This window comes from Oncorhynchus mykiss, chromosome 18, assembly GCF_057628025.1.
Source record: "Oncorhynchus mykiss isolate SJ-2025 chromosome 18, ASM5762802v1, whole genome shotgun sequence".
NCBI classification, from domain to species: Eukaryota; Metazoa; Chordata; class Actinopteri; order Salmoniformes; family Salmonidae; genus Oncorhynchus; species Oncorhynchus mykiss.
The window spans coordinates 42,449,043-42,472,032 of NC_143039.1; the positions used below are offsets into that span (position 1 = coordinate 42,449,043).

The following is a 22,990-nucleotide window of genomic DNA, read 5'->3' on the forward strand; positions in this document are numbered from 1 at the left end:
AAGAAAAACGGAAAACCCTCTTGGTTTCTGTTAGGATGGAACAGAAAATATGGCGCTGTACAACGTGACGGTCGGCAGTACAACGTGACGGTAGGCAATTTAGCTAAAGAATCCCTGTGTCGTGCGGACTGGAGTCAGGGATTCAATTCCCCGACGGGGAGAAAGGAGTAGGCTGTCCTTGTAAATAAGAATTGGTTCTTAAATGGATTGCCTAGTTAAATAAAGGTTACACTAAGAGCATAACATTTCTACACCCTAATTGTATAATTGTAGTTTAACCAATACCCAAACGGAGATTCAGTGAAAATAAAAATCTCATTGATTTATCAAGATCAGTCCCCATGCTTGTCTCAGAAACCAAAAGCCCCTTTATGGGTCTCCCGGTGGCGGCCAGCACGGGTATCGAACCTGCATCTGTAGCATCTGTGGCATTTTGCACTGTGGGAGCCCCCATCCACTCCGGAGCCCCCATCCACAAAGTATCAAAATACAGAGAGGTGTTGGTAAAGGTATATTGTCCTGCTATTAGCCCATAATGGACTATTATAATACTGTACATGGTGTCCAGGTCAGGATAACCAAAAAAATTATTTATTAAAGACTATCAGAAAGAATGTTGGTACTTATTTATTTTGATCCAAAACCATGAATGAGCGAGTCACTCAGCTTTATGTAGGTGCCGAGGCTATATGACTGCGCCATCAACTTGATAATATATAACAATATTTTGGAGGTTATTTCATTTAAAAAAGTGAGCGATTGTAATCTGAATGAAGGCCAAAATAATATTTGTATTGGGCCAAAACATTTATTTCTGTTTTTAGGGCCAATTATGCGCCACCCTATGGGACTCCCAATCACGGTCGGATGTGATACATAATAGTAATACTTTTTGTTGTATTATTTGTTTAGTCTTTTCTGGTGGATTAAACTGAAACTGCAACCAATCACGGCCGGTTGTGACACAGCCAACCTGAACTAAGAAATACATTTGAAGATAGAATTCTCCCCCTTCCCTGCTTCTAGGCAAGTCTATTGTCCAACTACCTGCTAATAACCATAATGGCGCTGTGTGTTTGAAAGAGTATTTTCCAGTTAAGCAACAATTTGTTTACCTTCTTTAGACAACTTTTTTCAATAATTCTGTAATTCAGTGATATTCATTCCCATAGTAATTCGCTAACTAAATAAACATTGGCATTTTGAAAGAGTATTTTTATCATTATTTTATTAACGAAAGCATGAAAGATGCCATTATTAGTTCCATTGATTTAGTTTGAATGTGCAGACTGGCACTAAGAACAGCGGGAACGTTTCCCTAGCCATTATTAGTGCAATGTCCCTTAAAGCTTAAAGTGTTGCTCTGTTCTAGACAGTGGGGCAGGGTGGGGGTTCGCCCCCCTCCCCCTTCCTCCTCCTCCCTTCCCCATGGGCTAGGTCCATCTTCTGTGCACGGCTCTGCGGCCCATCCCGTGCCCTCGTGCCTTGAATCTCACACGCTTTCAGTGGATACAACTGGAGAACTGCAAGGCAATCCAATTGTGCGCCACTCGGGAGCCATGACCAATATGAACAATATACTGTATATATTTATATATAATAAAAATATGGTGTTTATAATGTGTATATTTATGTTGTATCATACAGTGCATATTTGAAAAAGAGACATACTGTAGGTCGCAATATGCGTTTCCTGTTCAAATAAAGGTTACAAAAAATGTCAGAGGGGAAAAACAGTGTTCGTTGTTTGCAGTAACACTTTGTAGTTGTAATGTTGTAAACGCACGTGGCAGTTTTCCCATTAAGGATTACAACTCCACAGATAGAAACACTCTTGATTATGTCTATATTATGACAGATGTTATTTTGAAGGCTGTCTGGTCTTATAAAGTGAGACAGAGGTAAACACAGACACAGGCATTGGAGCAGACAGCCCATTGCAGATAGGGCATCCTTGGTTTGGGTCTGCTTAGGCTGTGATGTGGCAGAGACAGAAGCTGGCACTGACTGATAGCTCCCAATGCCTCCCATTATGTCTGGAGACTACAGGCAGGAGGGGCCCTCTCCACGTCCACCTCCACTCTCTCCCTCTCTCTCCCACTCTGGGAACCACTCCAAAAGGGAAACCTTAGATGGCTACGCAAAAAGTAAACATGTTTTTCAGATCTCCCCTCTCATTTCCTATCTCCCTTTTTTTTTCAATTTTGTGATATCCAATTAGTAATTAGTCTTGTACCATTGCTGTAACTCCCTTACGGACTCGGGGAAAGGTGAATGTCAAAAGGGTCATGCGTCCTCCAAAACACAACCCTGCCAAGCCACATTGCTTCTGAAACACTGCGTGCTTAGCCCGGAAGCCATCCGTACCAATGTGTCGGAGGAAACACCATCCAACTGGTGACTGATGTCAGCTTACAGGCGACTGGGGGTCAGCTTGCAGGCGCCCGGCCCGCCACAGGCTAGAGCGCGGTGGGACAAGGAAATCTCAGCCAGCCAAACCCTCCCCTAACCCGGACGACACTGAGCCAATTGTGCACCACCTCATGGGTCTCCCGGACCGCTGCACCACTCGGGAGGCCCTCGTCTTCCCTTTTCTTATCTCTCTCTCTCTCTCTATTGTATAATACTTTTTTTAATGCAACATTTAATTGAGCAATTTGTTGTTGCCCCTCTGTCTGAAAAAGTGTCTATAGGCATCACATGCGTGGGATACCTTTAACCTTTACTTTGATGGCAAGAGGTGTACTGGGGAACTGATAACCACCGAATGTTCCATTGGGCCTGAGCAACATCTGCACAATGCCTCTCACCATCAAAACCCTTGGTAACAGTACCAACCAGACCACTCCCTCACTTCAACAAACCCTGGTCTACAGGAGTAATGACCTTTCATAAGGCAGACATAACACAAGTTAGCCAATAGACACAACACTGGTGGTGTACTACACTGTTATGGCAGCCAGCGTGGATTTGAATGAAGTAGTATACAATACAGCTACTTGTCATGCAGAGTTTATAAAGGGAATCAAACAGCTCCTTGTGCTCTTTAATTGGAGTGGGGTGGAGTAAACTCTAGTGCCCGAAGCCAAACAGCAGGGTGGCGTATACCCAAAGCTCTCATAACTTACAGTAAATATAAACACATGCGCTACCCAGGCCCATGTGGCATGGTGAAAGAGAACCCTTGTCCTGGTTCTGATGACTGTAACTTCTTCCTTCCAGTGCTACCCCCAGAACACGTGGATTGTGGGTATTGCATGCAAGCATGCTGTCGCAGGGAAGGGCGTTAATTGAGGCAAGCCAGCTCTTCAAACTGCTTCAATCAATTGCAGCTGGAGGGGATACTGTATTTGCTATAGTGAAGTTCACTACTCAATACAACACACTGTCTGTCTTCTACATTACAATATATCACTTTACACTCTATGCCACCATTAATTCCTAAAAAAATATGTCTCTTGTTTTCCTCAAATATGAACTGTACGCTGTAATTTATAAAAACATAAACTCCCTGTTTATGTGCATATAATTGATTTGTTTATGAAAACAGCAATTGTTCTCTGAAATGTCGAGGCTGGCCAAACCGCTGAACAGTTTCAAAGTGGAAGTCATTGTTCTGAGAATGCAATTAATTAAATCCATAAGCACTGACCAGATAAGTAACACAGAGCACCCCTCCCACTGAGTGTAGGCTAATCATTACTCTGAGGAAGATGGATGGTTATGCCACGGTAACTCCCGCTCCCCCTCTCCGGTGCTCGACCTTGCCAGTTGTCTCATCATTACGCACATCTGCCACCATCATTACGTGCACCTGCACCTCATGACACTCACCTGGACTCCATCATCTTCCTGATTACCTAGCCTATATCTGTCATTCTCCTTGGTTCTTTCCTTGTTTCTGTTTCATGTCTGTACGTTGTTCGTGTTTCTTGTTTTGCACTATGCTCTATTTATTATTACATTTTCACTCCCTGTACTTGCTTCCCGACTCCCGATTATTAGCGTACACGTTACAGAATAACGCCTCACCAAGGGGAAGGAAACAGGATACATTTTTTTACTGGTGATGCTGGTCCATGTGCCGCTGAAGAAGCAACCAGGGATGCCTCAGCTGGCGCGACAGGTTCTCAAGCCTCAGCCGGCTCGTCAGGCTCCCACATGCCTCAGCCGGCTCTACAGGTTCCCGTGCCTCAGCAGAAGCGACCGGCCTCGGGTCGGCGTCGTCCGGCGGCTAGAGCCACGTGTCAGGGAGAGGGTACTGTCATGTTTACTCCCACTCCCCCTCTCCAGAGCTCGACGTCACCAGTTGTCTCATCATTACGCACACCTGCCACCATCATTACGGACACCTGTACCTCATGACACTCACCTGGACTCCATCCCCTTCCTGATTACCTCCCCTATATCTATCACTCCTCTTAGTTATTTCCTCAGGTGTTATTGACTCTGTTTCATGTCTGTGTGTTGCTTGTTTTGTACTATGTTCTATTTATTATTAAATTTGCACCCTCCTTGCTTTCCGACTCCTGATTATTAGCGTACACGTTACAGGTTAGCTATATTTTTCTCAGGTAATTCCAGACACCATCTGGCAAGGTTCTTGCAGTTTGATAATCCTCACAGAATTCAATTTGGAGGTCCTTGATCATACTGTAGACATAGACGGCACCTCTGGCCAAGAACAACCATGCCTGTATGGGTCTGTTGCTGTTCCAGGGCAGGTTTGTACAGTACCTGGTTAGACTGACTGTCCTCATTGACTCTGACTGACAGGGAGACGGTGAACTTTGGGTCCTGTGTCACAAAGTAGTCAGTCGATTCAGGCAGGGGAAACTGGTGAAACTGAAGTCCAGTGGGTCTCTGTCTGACACAGTGAGTATTTCTCCATGGTTGCTCCAGCCTGCCTGCAGTAGACCAGGCAGCCATCCAGTCAGCCAGGCCCAGATGTGAAAGCACTCTTTTTATGAGCGACTTTCTCACCATGTCTGACTTTTCTGCTAGGAGGATTCCCTCACAGCTTCTTAGCTCTCAGCCATAACTCATGGTTGCTAGGAAATACCGTGCAGACATAGACACACGCCATGCAAATACTCTTACTGTGGTGTGAACACAAGCACGCAACTTGACACACAACTCCACATGCTTTAAAAAAAGTTTTTATGATTTTGAAAAGGGTAATATTATTCTGCATTATTTATGGTCCTCAATAAAATGTCAGAAGTGCAAATGATTCCGGTGACTATCCTTAATCTATGAATCTTGGCCTGGAGATGCAAATCCAAACAAAATCCATCTCTATTTTTAGACATTTACATAATGTTGTGTTTTGAGTCAACAAACTTCAGCCGCCAAAATCAATTTGAAAACAAATTCAGGGGCAAAACCTTGAGAAAGTGACTAAACGATTAATAATTTCTCCAAGCGGTACTGAGGCTAATCAAAGAGCCCATCTCTGGGCAGGCTGAGGCTGGAGAGAAGCAATGTCAGATTGAAGCAGTTTCAGATTACAGCCTGACTTCTGGGAGCTCTGAGGGCTGTAAGTCTAATTTCCTATAAGGCTCTCCATGCTCTACGCCAGTGTTATTCAAACTTTTCAGTGGGTACCCCCATTTCTTGGGACCCCACCCCAAATCTAATGATACAATGTGAAAATCGGTAAATGGACCTTTTTCATCAACAAATAACCTTCAACTAATCTCTTATTAAAATGAAAAGATCAATGCAAATAGTCTGGGTAGCCATTTGATTAGCTGTTCAGGAGTCTTATGTCTTGGGGTAGAAACTGTTAAGCCTTTTGGACCTAGACCTGACGCTCCGGTACCACTTGCCGTGCGGTAGTTTGGCAATTTTAAGGGCCTTCCTCTGACATCGCCTGATATAGAGGTACTGGATGGCAGGAAGCTTGGCCCCTTCCAGTGATGTACTGGGCCGTACGCTCTACCCTCTGACACAGTGAGTGCAGTGTAGTGCCTTGCGGTCGGAGGACAAGCTATACCAGGCAGTGATACAACCAGTCAGGATGCTCTCGATGGTGCAGCTGTATAACTTTTTGAGGATCTGAGGACCCATGCCAAATCTTTTCAATCCCATCAGGGGGAATAGACTTTGTCGTGCCCTCTTCATAATGGTCTTGGTGTGTTTAGACCATAATAGTTTGTTGGTGATGTGGACACCAAGGAACTTGAAGCTCTCAACCTGCTCCACTACAGCCCTGTTGATGACAATGGGGGTGTGCTCAGTCCTCCTTTTCATGTAGTCCACAATCATCTCCTTTGTCTTGATCACGTTGAGGGAGAGGTTGTTATCCTGGCACCACATGGCCAGGTCCCTGACCTCTTCCCTATAGGCTGTCTCATCGTTGTCGTTGTTGTGTCGTTGGAAAACTTAATGATGGTGTTGGAGTCGTGCCTGGCCATGCAGTCATGAGTGAACAGGGAGTACAGGAGGAGACTGAGCATGCACCCCTGAGGGGCCTCCGTGTTGGCAGATCAGCGTGGCAGATGTGTTGTTACCTACCCTTACCACATGAGTGCAGCCCAGGATCCAGTTGCAGAGGGAGGTGTTTAGTACCAGGGTCCTTAACTTAGTGATGAGCTTTGAGGGCACTATGGTGTTGACCGCTGAGCTGTAGTTAATGAATAGCATTCTCACATAGGTGTTCCTTTTGTCCAGGTGGGAAAGGGCAGTGTGGAGTGCAATAGAGATTCCATCATCTGTAGGGACAGTATGCAAACTGGAGTGGGTCTAGGGTTTCTGGGATAATCGTGTTGATGTGAGCCATGACCAGCATTTCAAATCACTTCATGACTACAAATTTGAGTGCTACAGGTTCGTAGTAAATTAGGCAGGTTAGCTTAGTTAGTCAGGTTAGCTTAACTTCTTCGATATAGGGGGCGCTCTTTTAATTTTGGGATGAAAAACGTTCCCGTTTTAAACAAGATATTTTGTCACGAAAAGATGCTCGACTATGCATATAATTGACAGCTTTGGAAAGAAAACACTCTGAAGTTTCCAAAACTGCAAAAATATTGTCTGTGAGTGCCACAGAACTGATGTTACAGAAAACACCCAGATAAAAATACAATCAGGAAGTGCCGCATTTTTTGAAACCGCCTCATGGCAATGACTCCTTATATGGCTGTGGAGGAGCTAGGAGTCAGCTTACCTTTTCCACGTTTTCCCCAAGGTGTCTGCAGCAGTGTGACGTATTTGTAGGCATATCATTGGAAGATTGACCATAAGAGACTACAATTACCAGGTGGTCACTTGGTGTCCTCCGTCGGAATTATTGCGTAATCTCCAGCTGCAGTATTTTTCCGATTGGCTCTGATGAGAAACCGACTGCCAGGAATGATTTTTCATCTAATAGAATTGTGAAAAACACCTTGAGGATTGATTCTAAACAACGTTTGCCATGTTTCTGTCTATATTATGGAGCTAATTTGGAAAAAAGTTTGGCATTGTAAGTGACTGCATTTTCGTTTTTTTTTTCTTAGCCAAATGTGATGAACAAAACGGAGCTATTTCTCTTACACAAATAATATTTTGGGAAAAAATTAACATTTGCTATCTAACTGAGAGTCTCGTCATTGAAAACATCTGAAGTTCTTCAAAGGTAAATGATTTTATTTGAATGCTTTTCTTGTTTTTGTGAAAATGTTGCCTGCTGAATGCTAGGCTTAATGCTATGCTAGGCTATCAATACTCTTACACAAATGCTTGTGTAGCTTTGGTTAAAGCATATTTTGAAAATCTGAGATTACAGTGTTGTTAACAAAAGGCTAAGCTTGTGTTTCAATATATTTATTTAATTTCATTTGCGATTTTCATGAATAGGAAACGTTGCGTTATGGTAATGAGCTTGAGGCTATGATTACGCTCCCGGATACGGGATTGCTCGACGCTAGAGGTTAAGGCAGGTTAGCTTAGTGTTCTATGGTGCTCTGCTTGAAACTTGTTTGTATTACAGACTAAGTCGGGACAAGTTGAAAATGTCAGTGAAGACACTTGCCAGTTGGTCAGCGCATGCTCGGAGTACATGTCCTGGTAATCCGTCTGGCCCTGCAGCCTTTTGAATGTTGACCTATTTAAAGGTCTTAAACACATCGACTATGGAGTGCTTGATCACACAGTCGTCCAGAACAGCTGATACTCTCATATGCATGCTTCAGTGTTGCTTGCCTCGAAGCGAGCATAGAAGTAATTTTGTCACGCCTACTCCCGCTCCTCCTCTCTGGCGCTCGAGGGCACCAGGCTGCCCATCATTACGCACACCTGTTACCATCAGTATGCGCATTAGCGCTCATTGGACTCACCTGGATTCCATTACCTTGTTGATTGCCCCTCCTATATCTGTCTGTTCCTCGGTTAGATCCTTGTGTCAGCATTATTGTCGTTTTGTTTTCCCCTGTCCAGACACTGTCCGTATTCTGTTCGTTTCATTAAGTGTTCACTCCCTGTACTTGCTTCTTGTCTCCAGTGTCTGTCCTTACAAATTGAGCTTGTCTAGTAGGCTCGTGTCACTGGGCAGCTCGCGGCTGTGCTTCCCTTTATAGTCTGTAATAGTTTGCAAGCCCTGCCACATCCGACGAAAGTCAGAGCCTGTGTAGTACGATTCAATCTTAGTCCTGTATTGACGCTTTGCCTGTTTGATGGTTCGTCGGAGGGCATAGCGGGATTTCTTATAAGCTTCTGGATTAGAGTCCCACTCCTTGAAAGCGGGTAGCTCTACCTTTTAGCTCGGTGCGGATGTTACCTGTGTTCCATAGCTTCTGGTTGGGGTATGTACGTACGTACAGTCACTGTAAGGACAACGTTGCACTTATTGATAAAGCCAGTGACTGATGTGGTGTACTCCTCAATTCGATCGGAAGAATCCCGGAACATATTCCAGTCTGTGATAGCAAAGCAGTCCTATAGCTTAGCATCTGTGTCATCTGACCACCTCTTTATTGATCGAGTCACTGGTGCTTCCTGCTTTAATTTTTGCTTGTAAGCAGGAATCAGGAGGAAAGAATTACGGTCAGATTTGCCAAATGGAGTGCTACTGAGAGCTTTGTATGTATCTCTGTGTGTGGAGTAAAGGTGGTCTAGAGTTTTTTCCCTCTGGTTGCACATTTAACATGCTGGTAGAAATTAGGTAAAACTGATTTAAGTTCCCTGCATTAAAGTCCCCGGCCACTAGGAGTGTCGCTTCTGGATGAGCGTTTCCCAGCTCATTGTGTGCGATCTTAGTGCCAGCATCGGTTTGTGGTGGTAAATAGACAGCTACGAAGAATAAGATGAAAACTCTCTTGGTACATAGTGTGGTCTACAGCTTATCATGAGATTTATTTTTTATTTAACCTTTATTTATAACTATGCAAGTCAGTTAAGAACAAATTCTTATTTACAAAAACGGCCTAACCCGGCCAAACCCTAACCCGGACGACGCTGGGACAATTGTGCACCGCCCTATGGACTCCCAGTCACGGCTGGTTGTGATACAGCCTGGAATCAAACCAGGGTCTGTGGTGACGCCTCTAGCACTGAGATGCAGTGCCTTAGACCGCTGCACCATTCGGGAGCCCAGATGCTCTACCTCAGGTGAGCAAAACCTTGAGACTTCCTTACTATTAGAATTCGTGCACCAGCTGTAGTTTACAAATATACACAGACACCTCTCGTCTTACTGGAGGCGGCTGTTCTATCTTGCCAATGCAGCGTAAAACCCGCCAGCTGTATGTTATTCATGTTGTCGTTCAGCCACAACTCTGTGAAACATAAGATATTACTGTTTTGAATGTCCAGTTGGTAGGATATTCGTGATCGTAGTTTGTCTATTTTGTTATCCAATGATTGTACGTTGGCTAATAGGACTGATGGCAGAGGCAGATTACCCACTCGCCGTCAGATCCTTACAAGGCACCCCAACCTACGTCCACGATATCTCTATCTATTTCTCATGCAAATCACAGTGATTTGGGCCTTGTCGGGTGTCTGAAGTAAATCTTGTCTAGGACGAGGTGAGTAATCACTGTCCTGATATCCAGAAGTTATTTTCGGTCACAAGTGACAGTGGCAGAAACATTGTGTACAAAATAAGTTAAAAACACACACAATAGCACAATTGGTTAGGAGACTGTAAAACGGCAACCATCTCCTCCAGCGCCATTATAATATTTTTGTTGTCACGGAAAATGTATGGAGTAAAAAGTACAATATTTTCTTTAGGAATGTAGTTAAGCTAAAGTAAAATTCTAAAAATAGAAATAGTAAAGTACAGATACCCCAAAAACGTCTTAAGTAATACTTTCCACCACTGGAGACAAGGCAACAGCTGAACTGAAGATTCACAGGGTATTCCACAGCACACAGTGGTAATGAATTGGGATATTGAGGCTGAAAGGGAGACTCAATGGAGGGAGGGAGGCAGAGGAGAGTGAGAAGGGGTGGAAGGCTGGCTTAAGGGTGTTTCCATGGTAGGATTGCCCAGGAATCCTAATTCTAGTGCCAGATGCAGGGAAACCCTCATCAAATACAAGGGAGCATCAACGCCAACCCAGAGGCTGCACTAGGGCCTAAAGACAGTCTGCTAAACCTCAACAGATCTGAAGGAGCCACTGATCTTCTTCAAACTGACAAAAAACTATAAACCAAAAAGGGAGTTATGTATAATTCTAGGCAAGGTAAATATTTTGAATTTCACATACATAAATCAATAGCAATCCCCTAGTTCCTAGCTAGAAGAGATTAGGATAAATCAAGAGATGTAGAAAGAGATATAGCAAAGCTCTCACACAATCACTTCTTGTTTTGAAAAACAATCTCACACTGCTGTATTGTATAACAGTGGGGCTTGAGACCCCACCCAACCAACCTAGAATTCCTCTCCTCACAGGTGGAACAATGGCAACGGATTCCCCTCTGTTCTGAGTGACTCACAGAGCGATACAATTAGATGTGTTCACATTGCACAGCCTTGGCCCAAACCATACCTCAAGTTACTTTTCTAAAGCAAATCAAGGACATTGCTGTAAGTAAACCCTAAGCGTCAACATCTCGGAGCAGTCCCTCCCTCCCTCCTTCCTAACTCCCTCCTTCCTAACTGAGAGGGCTTAGAGAGAGGATAGGAAACAAATACAGAACTGTGAGGGACAGCACAGCAGCACACAGCCTATAGTGCATTTGTGATCCATTCCTGTGCTAAACAGGCAATGGAAACTTCTGCAAATGTAAATCTGCTGTGTTAAAAATACAGCGCATTAATGTGCACCACATGTGGCACTCTGGCAGGATGGGGGATATTTTGACGGCGGGGAAAGAGGAGGGAGGAAGGAGGGAGGGAGTAGTCCTGAGGTTTCTCCAACCCAGAGAGAGAGGGAGGGAGTTGGAGCACGCACCCACACACACTTGAGTAGACACACACACAAGCGTGCAAGCACACACACACACGCACACACGCGCACACCCACACACACACACTTGTGTAGACACATGCACACATACACTTGCACACTAACCCACATACAGCTACATCTGCACTGCGTTAGCTCCTGCTCCATCTCCAGCTCCTACCTTGGGCTTTCTCCACGAACACCACCTTGGAGTCGTGCTGGAAGTTGTGTCCGCTGAGGAGCATCCTCTCTCCCCCAGCAGCAGGGCACATCTCCAAGGTCTGCTTATCCACCAAGGGCAGCTCCTGGGCTGATCTCTGGGCTGTAGGAGGGGGACAAACACTATCCTCACGAAAGAGTCAATACAAACCCATTCCCCATGCAGCCCCGAGCATCCAGACCAAGTCATTTTCACAAGCCTGACAACTCTTAAAAGAATCATCACAACTAGCAATGCCATGAGCCGTTAGCTCTAGAGACATAGGGTTCCTCTGACCTGAGGGTGAGGGCATGGATCCATTTAGCATTTGTTATTGTATCATTTTCTCAAATTATTGTTTTTACAAATAATTTCTTGGCATCATGATCATACTTGGCCATCACCTCCTGGTTAACTTCAACTGCCTTGAAGTGTGTTATATTCCTTAATAAAAGTCTAATGTTTGCAAATGAAAAATACATCTGGCAAAGAACCTTTCTGACAATTATTCTCGACAATAGAAAAAAAGAGTCAATCAATAACAGTTTTGTGGCAGTGTATCAGCGACCGAGAATGGTCTATTCTTAAGAGCTGAGATCATGGTTTAACCACATTTCTCATTTACCTCATAGCACTTGATCTCTGTGGTGTGATTCTCAGCCATAAACCCATGAGATTACCAGATCTGCTCAGATTTATATCTAGTTCTTTCAAGGTCAATGGTGCTTACACCAAAGTCAAAAGGATCTGCCATGTTAAACCATTTCCCCCCTGTATAAGACATTGCACAATTGAGAAAATTGTTCACATGAAAGACTCTTCGTAGCATGGATGTCAGCCCAAAAAGGCATCCATACATTTTAAAGCAGGCTGATAGTGAAGGTGTACTCACAGCACTCTATGGGGTTGGATGCAGCCTGCAAGGACAATGTCCTTCCTGTGGGCTGGTTGATGTGAACCCGGAACACCATCCTCACACGTGTGTTCTTACGCCCGATGTCCGTCTCGCCCTTCCTCAGCTCGATATCCGAGTTGCGGAGTTTCAGGATGCCAGCGCAGTCAATTCTAGATGAAACAGATAGAAAACAAACTGAGTTAGACCTTAGAGAGGCACATAGCTATCATCACGTTAGATAGATCCCCATCATTATTGAGATCCCAAATCATTATCCCTGTGACACTTACCACATACAGTAAATATCAACACTCAGCTAATTAAGGTATAGTTTAAGAGTTTCTCTCTCTAGCACCACAAAGGGATTTCACTGTAGAATCATGAAACAGTATTTCAGCAGAATGATGCTTTTTACACCGTCTCCGAGCCTTCATCAGACACTTTATAAATGTCTCATTTCTCACCCCCTCCCTCCTGTTAATGCTGTGCACTCACTTTTAAAATTTCAGACTTTTATGGAGTTAGCTTTTTACAAACAAATGTTAGTTTTCCCATGGCAGTACTCCTCGACGCTACATTCCTTATAATGTAGTTCATGTCAACTTTTACACTAACTGAACATTCCCGAGAAGTCTTTGTCAATCACTGGGGGCTGCTCCGCTGGTGAGGCAATCAGGTGTTGAGGCTAAGGACCCCAGCTGTTCAGCTCTCCCTCCGCCTACAGCCAGACAGCTTGGGGTGTGATGAGTGAACAAAGCACAGGCTGAGGCTACTGAGGCGTCTCTAGTAGCCTGAAAAGAAGGTTGCATCCCAAATGGCACCTATTCACTATATATTGCACTACTTTTGACTAGAGCCTATGGGGAATAGGGTGCCATTTCGGACACGGACAAAGTCTCAGTCAACTGTGCCAAGGGTTCAACTCAATGCCAATCTCAGGAGGAAAAACGCTTCTCCATTGAACCCTATGCAACCCGTGTTAAGAGTGTTTGGCTTTTGGAGTGTAGTCGGTCATTGGTAACAAAAGCATTGAATTTATCTCTAATCGAGTCAAATTAAGTTGTCAGTATTGGTGCCCAAATAATACTGAAAGACTTGTCACGTGTTCAAGTTGATTAAAACTTGACCATAATTGATGATATGCTATTACTGGTAACTTCCCAGATCACAATGAATTAATCCTTGTGATATATAATTTTACTTGTATAAAATAGACGAAGTCACATGGGAATATACTTCAAAATGTATAAACCCCTTGCTTACACAAACATCACATTTCGGGCTCCCGAGTGGCGCAGCGGTCTAAGGCACTGCATCTCATTGCTAGAGGCGTCACTACAGACCTGGTTCGATTCCAGGTTGTATCACAACCGGCGTGATTGGGAGTCCCATAGGGCGGCGCACAATTGGCCGAGCGCTGTTAGGGTTTGGCCGGGGTAGGCCGTAATTGTAATAAGAATTTGTCTGACTTGCCTAGTTAAATAAATCAAATAAAATCACTTTAAGGTGCGTTCTCCAGAAAGACTACTGAAACCAAACACTGAAGTGAAAATGGTTCTATAAGTTTAAGTGTTAAATCCATTAAAATGCAGTAGAACTGCTACTGCCTAGTTGGCAGCTTTGAGGTTCCCCCTGTAATATGAGCCCCAGGGATTATTATACCGTGTGGGGGGAAACCCATCCATCTGTACAGAGGGGTGATCCAGTCCACACAGACAGACACACCCAAGCCGGTGCTGATCAGCCGTCATGGACACAACTCTACAGATGTTCACTCATCATTTGAGTTGCTTGAGGAGGAGCATAAATGTCTGACTGGCTGATAGGCACAACAAAAAGACATGGCGAATAAATGCACACTCACACACTACTCACATGGCGCGCATTTTGTTCTCGGGCAGCAGTGGAATCTCCAGCACCTTGGTGTTGGACTGCAGGACCTCATGGCTGGGGGTGGAGACGGTCTTGCCGGTGATGCGGTGGACCTGGTAGAAGGCATGGGGCCGCAGGAGACGGTCGTCTGCCGTACCAATGAACAGCTGCAGGGTCAGGGGCTCACTCTCCATGTAGCCTTGGAGCTGGAGGGAGAAGACATAGAGATTCCATTCCATTAAATTGTATTAAATTAATAACTTATTGCCAATCAACAATGGTTAATAGGAATTTGTTTTACAATGTTAATAGATAAGAAACAACTTATGTCTGGTATCGAGTATCCCCCCACACACACAACTCTTGACAACTTGTTAAAAAAAAACAGGGATAACAACCCATACACAGTTTTCCTCCATTAATGTCAGTCCGTGTCAGTACTGATAGGCTGCGACACAGCATGATATTACAGTAGCTCCATCCCCAGCGTTCCGCTGGCTGCCCAAGAGCCAGTTAACCATCTGAGACAAACGTCCCTGTGATTTCACAGGGTAGTTTACCCTGCTGACAGAACGAAGCCCGGGTTACAGTGAACTAAAGGTTATGGGTGTCTCCCAAATGGCATCCTATTCCCTATATAGTGCACACCCTATGGGCTCTGGTCAAAAGTAGTGCAGTGGGCCCTGGTCAAAAATAGTGCACTGTAGAGGGAATAGGGAGCCATTTGGGACGTAATCCATGTCACTTACACATGCTCTCATTGACCAAGATCAGGGATAGATTTTTGTAGCGGTGGACAGAGTTTTTATCAGTGAGACAATCACATCATTATTTAATTGGACAGGATTCAGAACGTCTGCAGTACAAAACGGTCCTTAAAGAATCCCAGACCTCCATAGGTGTTGCTTGACAGCCACCCAGAAAGCTGAGCAAAGGCATGGAGCCTAATACCCACTCTGAAACCTGATAATAGAGACTACAACCGACACAGAGTGTGGAGCTATGCATGTTATCTGTACGCTATGACAGTGGAGGAATTAGCAGAGGAAACCTGGCATGGGGGGGTCAGACTGACATAGTAAAAAAAAAAAAGCAAAAGCAGCAAAGCCATTGAGTTACAGTGGTCTACTTTATGCATCACAAAGCCCTGACCTTACTCCTATAGAACATTTGTGGGCAGAATTGAAAAAGCGTGTGCGAACAAGAAGGTCTACAAACCTGACTCAGTTACACCAGCTCTGTCAGAAGGAATGGGCCAAAATTCACCAAACTTATTGTGGGAAGCCGTAAAAGTTTGACCCAAGATTAACAATTTAAAGGCAATGCTACCAAATACTAATTGAGTGTATGTAAACTTCTGACCCACTGGGAATGTGATGAAAGAAATAAAAGCTGAAATAAATCATTCTCTCTACTATTATTGATATTTCACATTCTTAAAATACGGTGGTGATCCTAACTGACCGAAGACAGGGAATTTTTACTAGGATTAAATGTCAGGAATTGTGAAAAACTGAGTTAAATGTATTTCGCTAAGGTGTATGTAAACTTCCAAATTCAACTGTATATAGTCACCCCTCCCCGTTTTTTCAGTCTGTCGCACCTGAAGATGTTGTAATCAGCAATGTCAATGTTCTTATTTGGGATCGAGTCAATTATCCAAATCTCTGTGAGAACCAACATATCTGGGCTCGTGTTCATGCACCAAGATATCAAGAGGGTCCATCTTTGACATCAAACTTGATATGTAACAGCCCAAGCCCTCTTCGTGATTTGAAATCCATATTTATGGTTTTTGAAGTATTAGCACTGGATGAGCTTACCACAGTGGACTTCCCATTGGGCGAACAGTAACAGAGCTAACACAAGATTATTACTGACAATACCCCTGGGAATATGGTAGCAGTACGGAATAGGAATAATTACCTGAGCAGGGGTTGCGCTGTCATTAACTCACTGTTTTATAAGAGCCTCCTCGATGTTGGGCAAGATAACTTTTTCCCCGTTCCTATTTGGATGCTAGACATCCCTCTTGTTAAACTGGAGCCTCTCCCAAAAGTGGTCAAAATTGTCAATGTACTCCAAATCCATTGAGTAACTGTAGAATTTAAGACCGTAGCCAGAGGAGACGACTAAAGTGTTCCATTCAGTGACCTATTGTTGGTAGAGGCCCGGGAAAGAAAAAAACGCTTCTGTCTCCTTTAGCCTATCCGTAAGCCCTATAAAGTCATCTTTGAATTGCTTTGTGAAGATTGATGTTGTTTGTACCAACATGAATGACTACTGTGTAAGCATTTGGGTGCTTTTCCATCACAGCGGGGACCTGTTGATGTCTGTCACGAGCACGGGCTCCACGGAAGCAGTGGCCCCTTGCTTCCGCGACTACCACATCCCTAACTATGGAGCTCTCTATAACAAACACCACCGCTTGTTTCGGCACAGGCAGTGCAGTCTCCCCTCCCTAGATCGTATTATCACCTACTAGTGGAATGTCAAGACTGGCAGCTCAAGGTACCAGAAAGAGATTAAAAAGGGAGCGGGGGAAGAGAGCAACAGGGGCACCCTCTCTCTCTTTCTCTCTTTCTCTCCAACCCTCCAGCTGACTTCACAGTCCTATCGTGCTTTTGAAAATATGGTTCACATGACCTCAAATGTTGTTTTCTTGAACACAAAAAAAGCCTTATAATTTAAAATAACATGGTTACATGACTTTCATAGTTAAGATTAAGAAAATCAACATTTAGCTAATGAAAAATGAATCTACCAGTAGTTACATTTATAATCTTTGACCAGTTTGAGATATTTTCACTCACTTTATTTGACATCACTTAATGATTTTTTGCCATAAAAGCCCCCCACAGACCTTGAGTATGGGGTATTCCCTCAGACCCAGCTATGAAAGCTAAGCCTAAAACCTAGAACATGCAGTCCTTTAGGAGAGCATAACTCAGTCTGCCATCGGTATAATGGCGCGTATGGTCTGCAGCAGCAGCAGCCGTGGCATTAGAAAAAAACAGAAAACACCAGGCTTAGCTGTGCTCGACATAGAATGAACCAGTGACTTCCAGAACAAACTCTGCACAGTTTGGGCAAGGTTTGACTCCGAGGAAGAGCAAGAGAGAAGGGCCAGTCAGCCAGTGTCCACAGCTCCACAGCCCACAGTGTACCATGTAATCAGGAAGCTAGGGAGAGATTGAGTGGCCTTAGGCTCCCTCTAACATCTCTATCAGGCTGCCAGAAACGTGTGTGGTTTGAGCCCGGCCTGGACTGGCCGCCTCCACAGGACGCCACTGTTGATGATGTCAGCATTACAGACGGGAACTTTCCTAAACAAAGGGAAGTCTGTGTGTTTGGTCGGAAGCTGGCGGGGGGAGGGAAGGAAGAGGAGGGGAGGGAGGTGGAGGTTTTGAAAGAACACACTATATCATGACGAGAGTAACCCAGAGCCCATGTCATTAAATCATTAGCACCTAATCACAGAGAAAAACATGCTACCCAGTACAGGTGTGAATTCTGATGTTCAGACACACAGGACCATATAACATGCTTAGCTAGCTACATTCTCAGGTTCCCATTCATCCCCACTGCAGCCTTCCTGTTTATAATCCCAGGTTGGTCGCAAACTTTGGGGTGTTACCACACAAGGATATGTGAGAAGTTCAACCGTCCAGATACTATTCAACACATGTAAACTTTGCCTGCTGAAACCTTTGATGGCTTACTTTCTCTTCTCAACGTAGACACTGTGGTTTATTCAGAGGTTGAAGTCAAGTCAGTGATGTGGTACAATGATTGGGAAGACTGGCCTTGTAGTCCAAGAATTACAATTGCTCAATGCTTCTTCTGAGTTGACCACCAAAGCTACTGTGGTTTAAGCTCATGACTAAGCTTTACTGGCCACACTACCTCTCTTTGCGACTGTCTGTCTGCACTTCAGACGTAATGGAAAAGTTTGAGTCACCCTCGTCTGGACAGGAACTGACTGAGCGCACTGGTCTGTCTATTAGCATACCTATGGTATTTCATTCAGAACTATGACGTCTTTCGGATAACATCATAGACGTGTAAGGATAAAACACATACCCACTAATCTATTTAAGCGCTGGTGATATAAATAGGTTGGAAAGAAAGTGATCGGAGAAATACGAAATACAGTGAGCTCCAAAAGTATTGGGACAGTGACAATTTTAGTTGGCTTTGGATTTTAAAGTTACAAACGCACAAATATCACCCCCCCCCCCCCCCCCCAAAAAAAAAATGCTAACCCCTGTTATTGTAATGGTGAGAGGTTAGCATGTCTATATTTGTGCTTCTGTAACTTTCTCACTCATCATTATTCACGATTCATTCAGGATTATCCCTAACCATGGTAGCATCCACATTACAGTAGAAATTTTTAGAAACGTATTCTATTCTTATTTACAAAAGGACACAATACATTATTTACCATTCATTTATATTGGGCCCAAAATAATCTGACACACAACCAAAACAAATGGTAAATGCACAAAAACGTATGTACATTCCCCATACTTTTGGAGCTCACCGTAGGTCGGAGAAGTGATGGGGGTAATAGTATTACATCCAGACAAGTCTATATTAGAGTACGTTAGTATAAGGAGGATAGCAGACCTGCACCACAGGGTGTCCTCCTGCCAGAGCCTTGACTGCCCCTCTGCTCCCTTCGGTCTCATAGTGGGCCCGGTGGTGAGATTTGGGCTGCACCTCGATCTGTAGGCTGTACGGCCCGGAGCTGGACGGCAGCTGCCAGTCAAGGGCTGGTAGAGATGGGCTAAGGTGGAGAGAGTATTTTTCAAGTTTGCAGTGTAACAAGGCACAACTGCAGATTGTCAATGCTTTGCTTGTATATTTCGGAGTTTACTTCACTTTGACTTCAAAAACTTTCCGTTGTTAGGAGCTGTCAACCTTATAATGAATATTCTTTCAGTCAGTCAAAGTCTTGCTTCAGCTTACCTGACATATTGCTTTGGCTTGGACCATGAGTATGGGTGCTGTGGCACATCCAGGAATCCCCCACAGTAGTTCTCCTTCTTAAAGGGCATGCGGGAGAAGGGGTACTCATCCTGACCGAGCTCCCCAGGGCTGAGCTCCTCTCCTCCAGGCTCAACCTTCAGGCAGACTGCCCCAGGCTCCAGGCTGGTCTTCCGGGCCTTCAGAGGGATGCCCTCCCCCAGGTCTGCCACACCGTCTGTGGTCAGAGCGTTGATGGCTGCAACTATGGCTGAGTTGGTGTACTGGTTGGTGTTGTTAGGCATCCAGGACTCACCTGTGACGCAGAGACGTGGGGAGGTGTGAGGGGACGGCCCGGGGGAGTGGTTAGGGGAGTAGGGGGACTTGGAGGTTGTGGTTCCGTTGAAGCTGTATTTCCTCTTTCCACCACTAGGGGAGTTGGGCCTGGAGCCCCGCTGGCCCATCCAGATGTCGTCCGTTACACTGGTGCTGGGGGAGGTGGAGGGGGAGTGCCGGGGGGAGCCCGCATTAGCGCAAGCATCACCCGGAAGGGCGAGAGAGGAGGAGCCACTGGGTGAGACGCAGGGCGACTGCCAGGGCGAGTTTTGGGGTGAGTTTTCGTAGTTGTAGGAGAAGCCCGACTCATAGGACGAGGCCTCGGAGTGACAGCTGCGTGACGACACACTGCTGGCCGGGCTGAGGCAGCTGGGGTCACGGTAGCCATCTGCATTGGGCAACGTCAGGGTCACGATGGAGTTGACCCGTTTAGCCACAGTAAGGTTGTTGCTCTCTTCAACTTTGTCCTCAGGAAACTGCCCGTAGGCTGTGATCTCAATACGAGGGCTCTCGAGGGCTGGCGCCCCATTTGGACGGATGCTAGGGGAGGAGTAGTAACCCACTGTCCTCATGTTGTTGTGGGCGCCGTAGCTGGGAGGCTGGCTGATGGAGACTGAGATGGTGGGGCCAGACTGGAGACTGGGGTATTGGGAAGGCATGCAGGGGTTGCCCTGGGAGAGACTGATGTTGGGGGTGTGGCTGTATGCATCTGAAAAGCAAATACATGGAATGAGTTAGAATTATGGTCCATACACACTCTCATTGGCTCACACAATGAAACAGATACGGTAGTTGCCAGTTAACTACAAAGAAAGCTGCTGCGATGGTGTTGCTCATGATGGAGTGTAAACTGCATCTACACGCTGATGCAGAAAGTAAATATGTTCCTGTATCCAAATGAGAGCAAGACCAGAGAACTCAAAACTAAATGGGTTTCCCCAATCACAGAAGTAAAACTACCACCAACACACCATCCCTGAAAGACACAACCTTCACAAAATAACTAAGGTGAGAAGTATACAAATAATTGGCAAAAAGACTTACACAAAAAATAACCAATATATATTTATTTATTAATAACCAAAATATATTTATTTATTTAACCCTTATTTTATCAGGTAAGTTGACTGAGAACGCATTGTCATTTACAGCAACGACCTGGGGAATAGAGGGGGCATGAATGAGCCGATAGGAAAGCAGATGTAGACAATAACTTTTTTCCAATTTCAAATTGCCTCTGGTTTTATATACCACAGCAATCAAAACATTGAACCAATTACTACACTTTTTCCTGGCTAGTTTATTTTCAAAAGCTATAGGAAAATGTATCACCTGTGTGTACCACATGGCTAGTTTGTTTGCAAGACTAAAGGTGCAAGCTCAACCCAACAGGGGAGCCTCATGATGCCAGCTAAGATGCCAGCTCCCCCACTGGGTATGAGGGCATAAGAGACAGACTGACTACCCATGTGGCACAGACAGAAGAGAATGGGGGAAGTTGTGGTTAAGGGTACAGGGACCTGAGTAATCTTACTACAGTCAGCTCTTAAGACTATTCCAGTCTCAGGCAGTATGCTGTTGCCAGAGCTCCTGTCTGCTGTGAATTAAGAAACATAATCACAACCATAAAGACATGACATCACTGCACCAACGTATGACTCCCACAACATAATCACAATGTAATAGCCTTAACATCACAGTGGTGTCACATCATTGCTATGTCTTTATGAAAATTCTTGATGGATTGCAGAAGATGCCACTTTACCAATGAGAACCACTGGTGTGTATGTTCTCTGATTCAATTGTAGTAAATCTAGACATGCACACTGAAACACTGCACATTTGGTGTAAATGTATCTTCAAATGGGGTCTGTTTACTCATGCAAGAAGAGGCATTGAGGCATGGATTACCAATTTGAGTAAACCCTCCCGAATGTGAGTTTTGGTGCCACCACTGCCACTCCCACCACTCCCTACTCATAGGAGAGGCACCTCATAATGTAATGTAGAGCTCATAATAATGTGTTTCATGTTCATCCTTCCTTATGGCGATCTCAACTTTTTTCTTCTTTCAATACATACAATGTTAGTAGGTACTTTAAATAAACCTTTTGGTGAAACCAAATATTTATTTCAAAATGTAAGTAGCTACCATGAATAAGATAACAATGACGTAGCCTATCCTATAATCATCTCGGTATTCAGTACGCTGCATTACATTGTAATACCTGTATAATCGTAGGCTATCTAAACAGAGAATAAACCCATTGACTGACACCTGAGGAGCGCCTGAAGTGCGCCACTAGACAAGACAGGCAGCTATCCAATATGCAGAAGCATCTGTTCAAATGTCGATTGACTTACCGTTTACGAATGCTATATTACTCTTACACACAGTCTGACATTCAGACGCAAAGTAACAGCCTACTCACCCTCTTCAGCAGATTTCATTTTTTTCTGTCAGACAGGGTAACGGAATGTCTGAAATCGAACTTTTGTCTGCGTACTCCAATATCCATAAAACGGCGCTTTACCCCTCCAATGATGATGGCGATGCTCGCTCGCTATATTCTAACAAACCTCGAAACTATAGAAAATGTCCTTAATGAGAAAAAATAAATACATGTAGATTAATTAAAAAGTGACTCGAAGAAAAATACAAATCGTATCTGCAGAGTGAAAAACTTTTGGATACAATTGGATAGCGCAAAGAAATCAAAACGATGAGTCGGGATTCAGTTTGTGATTGAGAGTAGATATTATTTTAGTGCCTGATTTGAAATATCGGACTTGATTTTGTGAAAAGGAGTCCTAGCTGGTATTGGTCTGTGTGACGCACTGCTTGGTTGCAGAGAGCTCCTCAGCACTTATAAACCTGGGGATCACCTCCGGCGGGAGTGCACCACCCCTCGAACAGTGACGCATCTCCACGTCTGACCAACCAACAGACCCGTTGAATTGAGATTCTCTCCACTCTCTGGGGTTTCCAGCTGCTTTCAGACGTGGTTGACTAGTTGGGCTGGCAGTCTACAGTTGCAGTTCAGAGAGAGATGCAGGCTAGTGGAAAATGTTATGCAATATTTAGATGTACAGATAATGAGAAGAAAGATCAGATAATGGACATGCCATTGTCCAGTGCCACAGCTACATCAGCCTTAAAAATATTGTTGACATTAATCTATTCTCTAATATATTAATAAGCAGTTGCAGGAAATACATCCACATCAAATATATGGACCCTGTCCTTTCCATGTACTTGATTTTGTGTCCATGAGAATATCATATACCTATTTACAAGCTTGTCTCTTGGGCTCTAAAAACAGTGGGCAGGACCAACAT

At 44.4% G+C, this 22,990-nt stretch overlaps 1 protein-coding gene across 3 annotated transcripts in view; it reads right to left on the reverse strand.

Annotated features, from left to right (window-relative positions):
- nfatc1 (nuclear factor of activated T cells 1) overlaps positions 1 to 22,535 on the reverse strand; it is a 59,824-nt gene extending 37,289 nt beyond the window's left edge. Inside the window, exons 1-6 of one of the 3 annotated variants that reach the window (XR_016488480.1) lie at positions 22,084 to 22,522; positions 19,319 to 20,360; positions 18,977 to 19,136; positions 14,348 to 14,550; positions 12,470 to 12,642; positions 11,560 to 11,700 (exon numbers count right to left, since the gene is read on the reverse strand). Coding sequence is in view for 2 of the 3 variants with exons in the window: in XM_021571742.3 (XP_021427417.2) it covers positions 11,560 to 11,700; positions 12,470 to 12,642; positions 14,348 to 14,550; positions 18,977 to 19,136; positions 19,319 to 20,360; positions 22,084 to 22,102 (1,738 nt within the window). In the remaining variant the exon portion in view is untranslated. Of the gene's footprint in view, positions 1 to 11,559; positions 11,701 to 12,469; positions 12,643 to 14,347; positions 14,551 to 18,976; positions 19,137 to 19,318; positions 20,361 to 22,083 lie in introns of all 3 variants that reach the window. The other 2 variants (XM_021571742.3, XM_090208463.1) reach the window with 2 other exon arrangements.
- Positions 22,536 to 22,990: the final 455 nt, after the last annotated feature.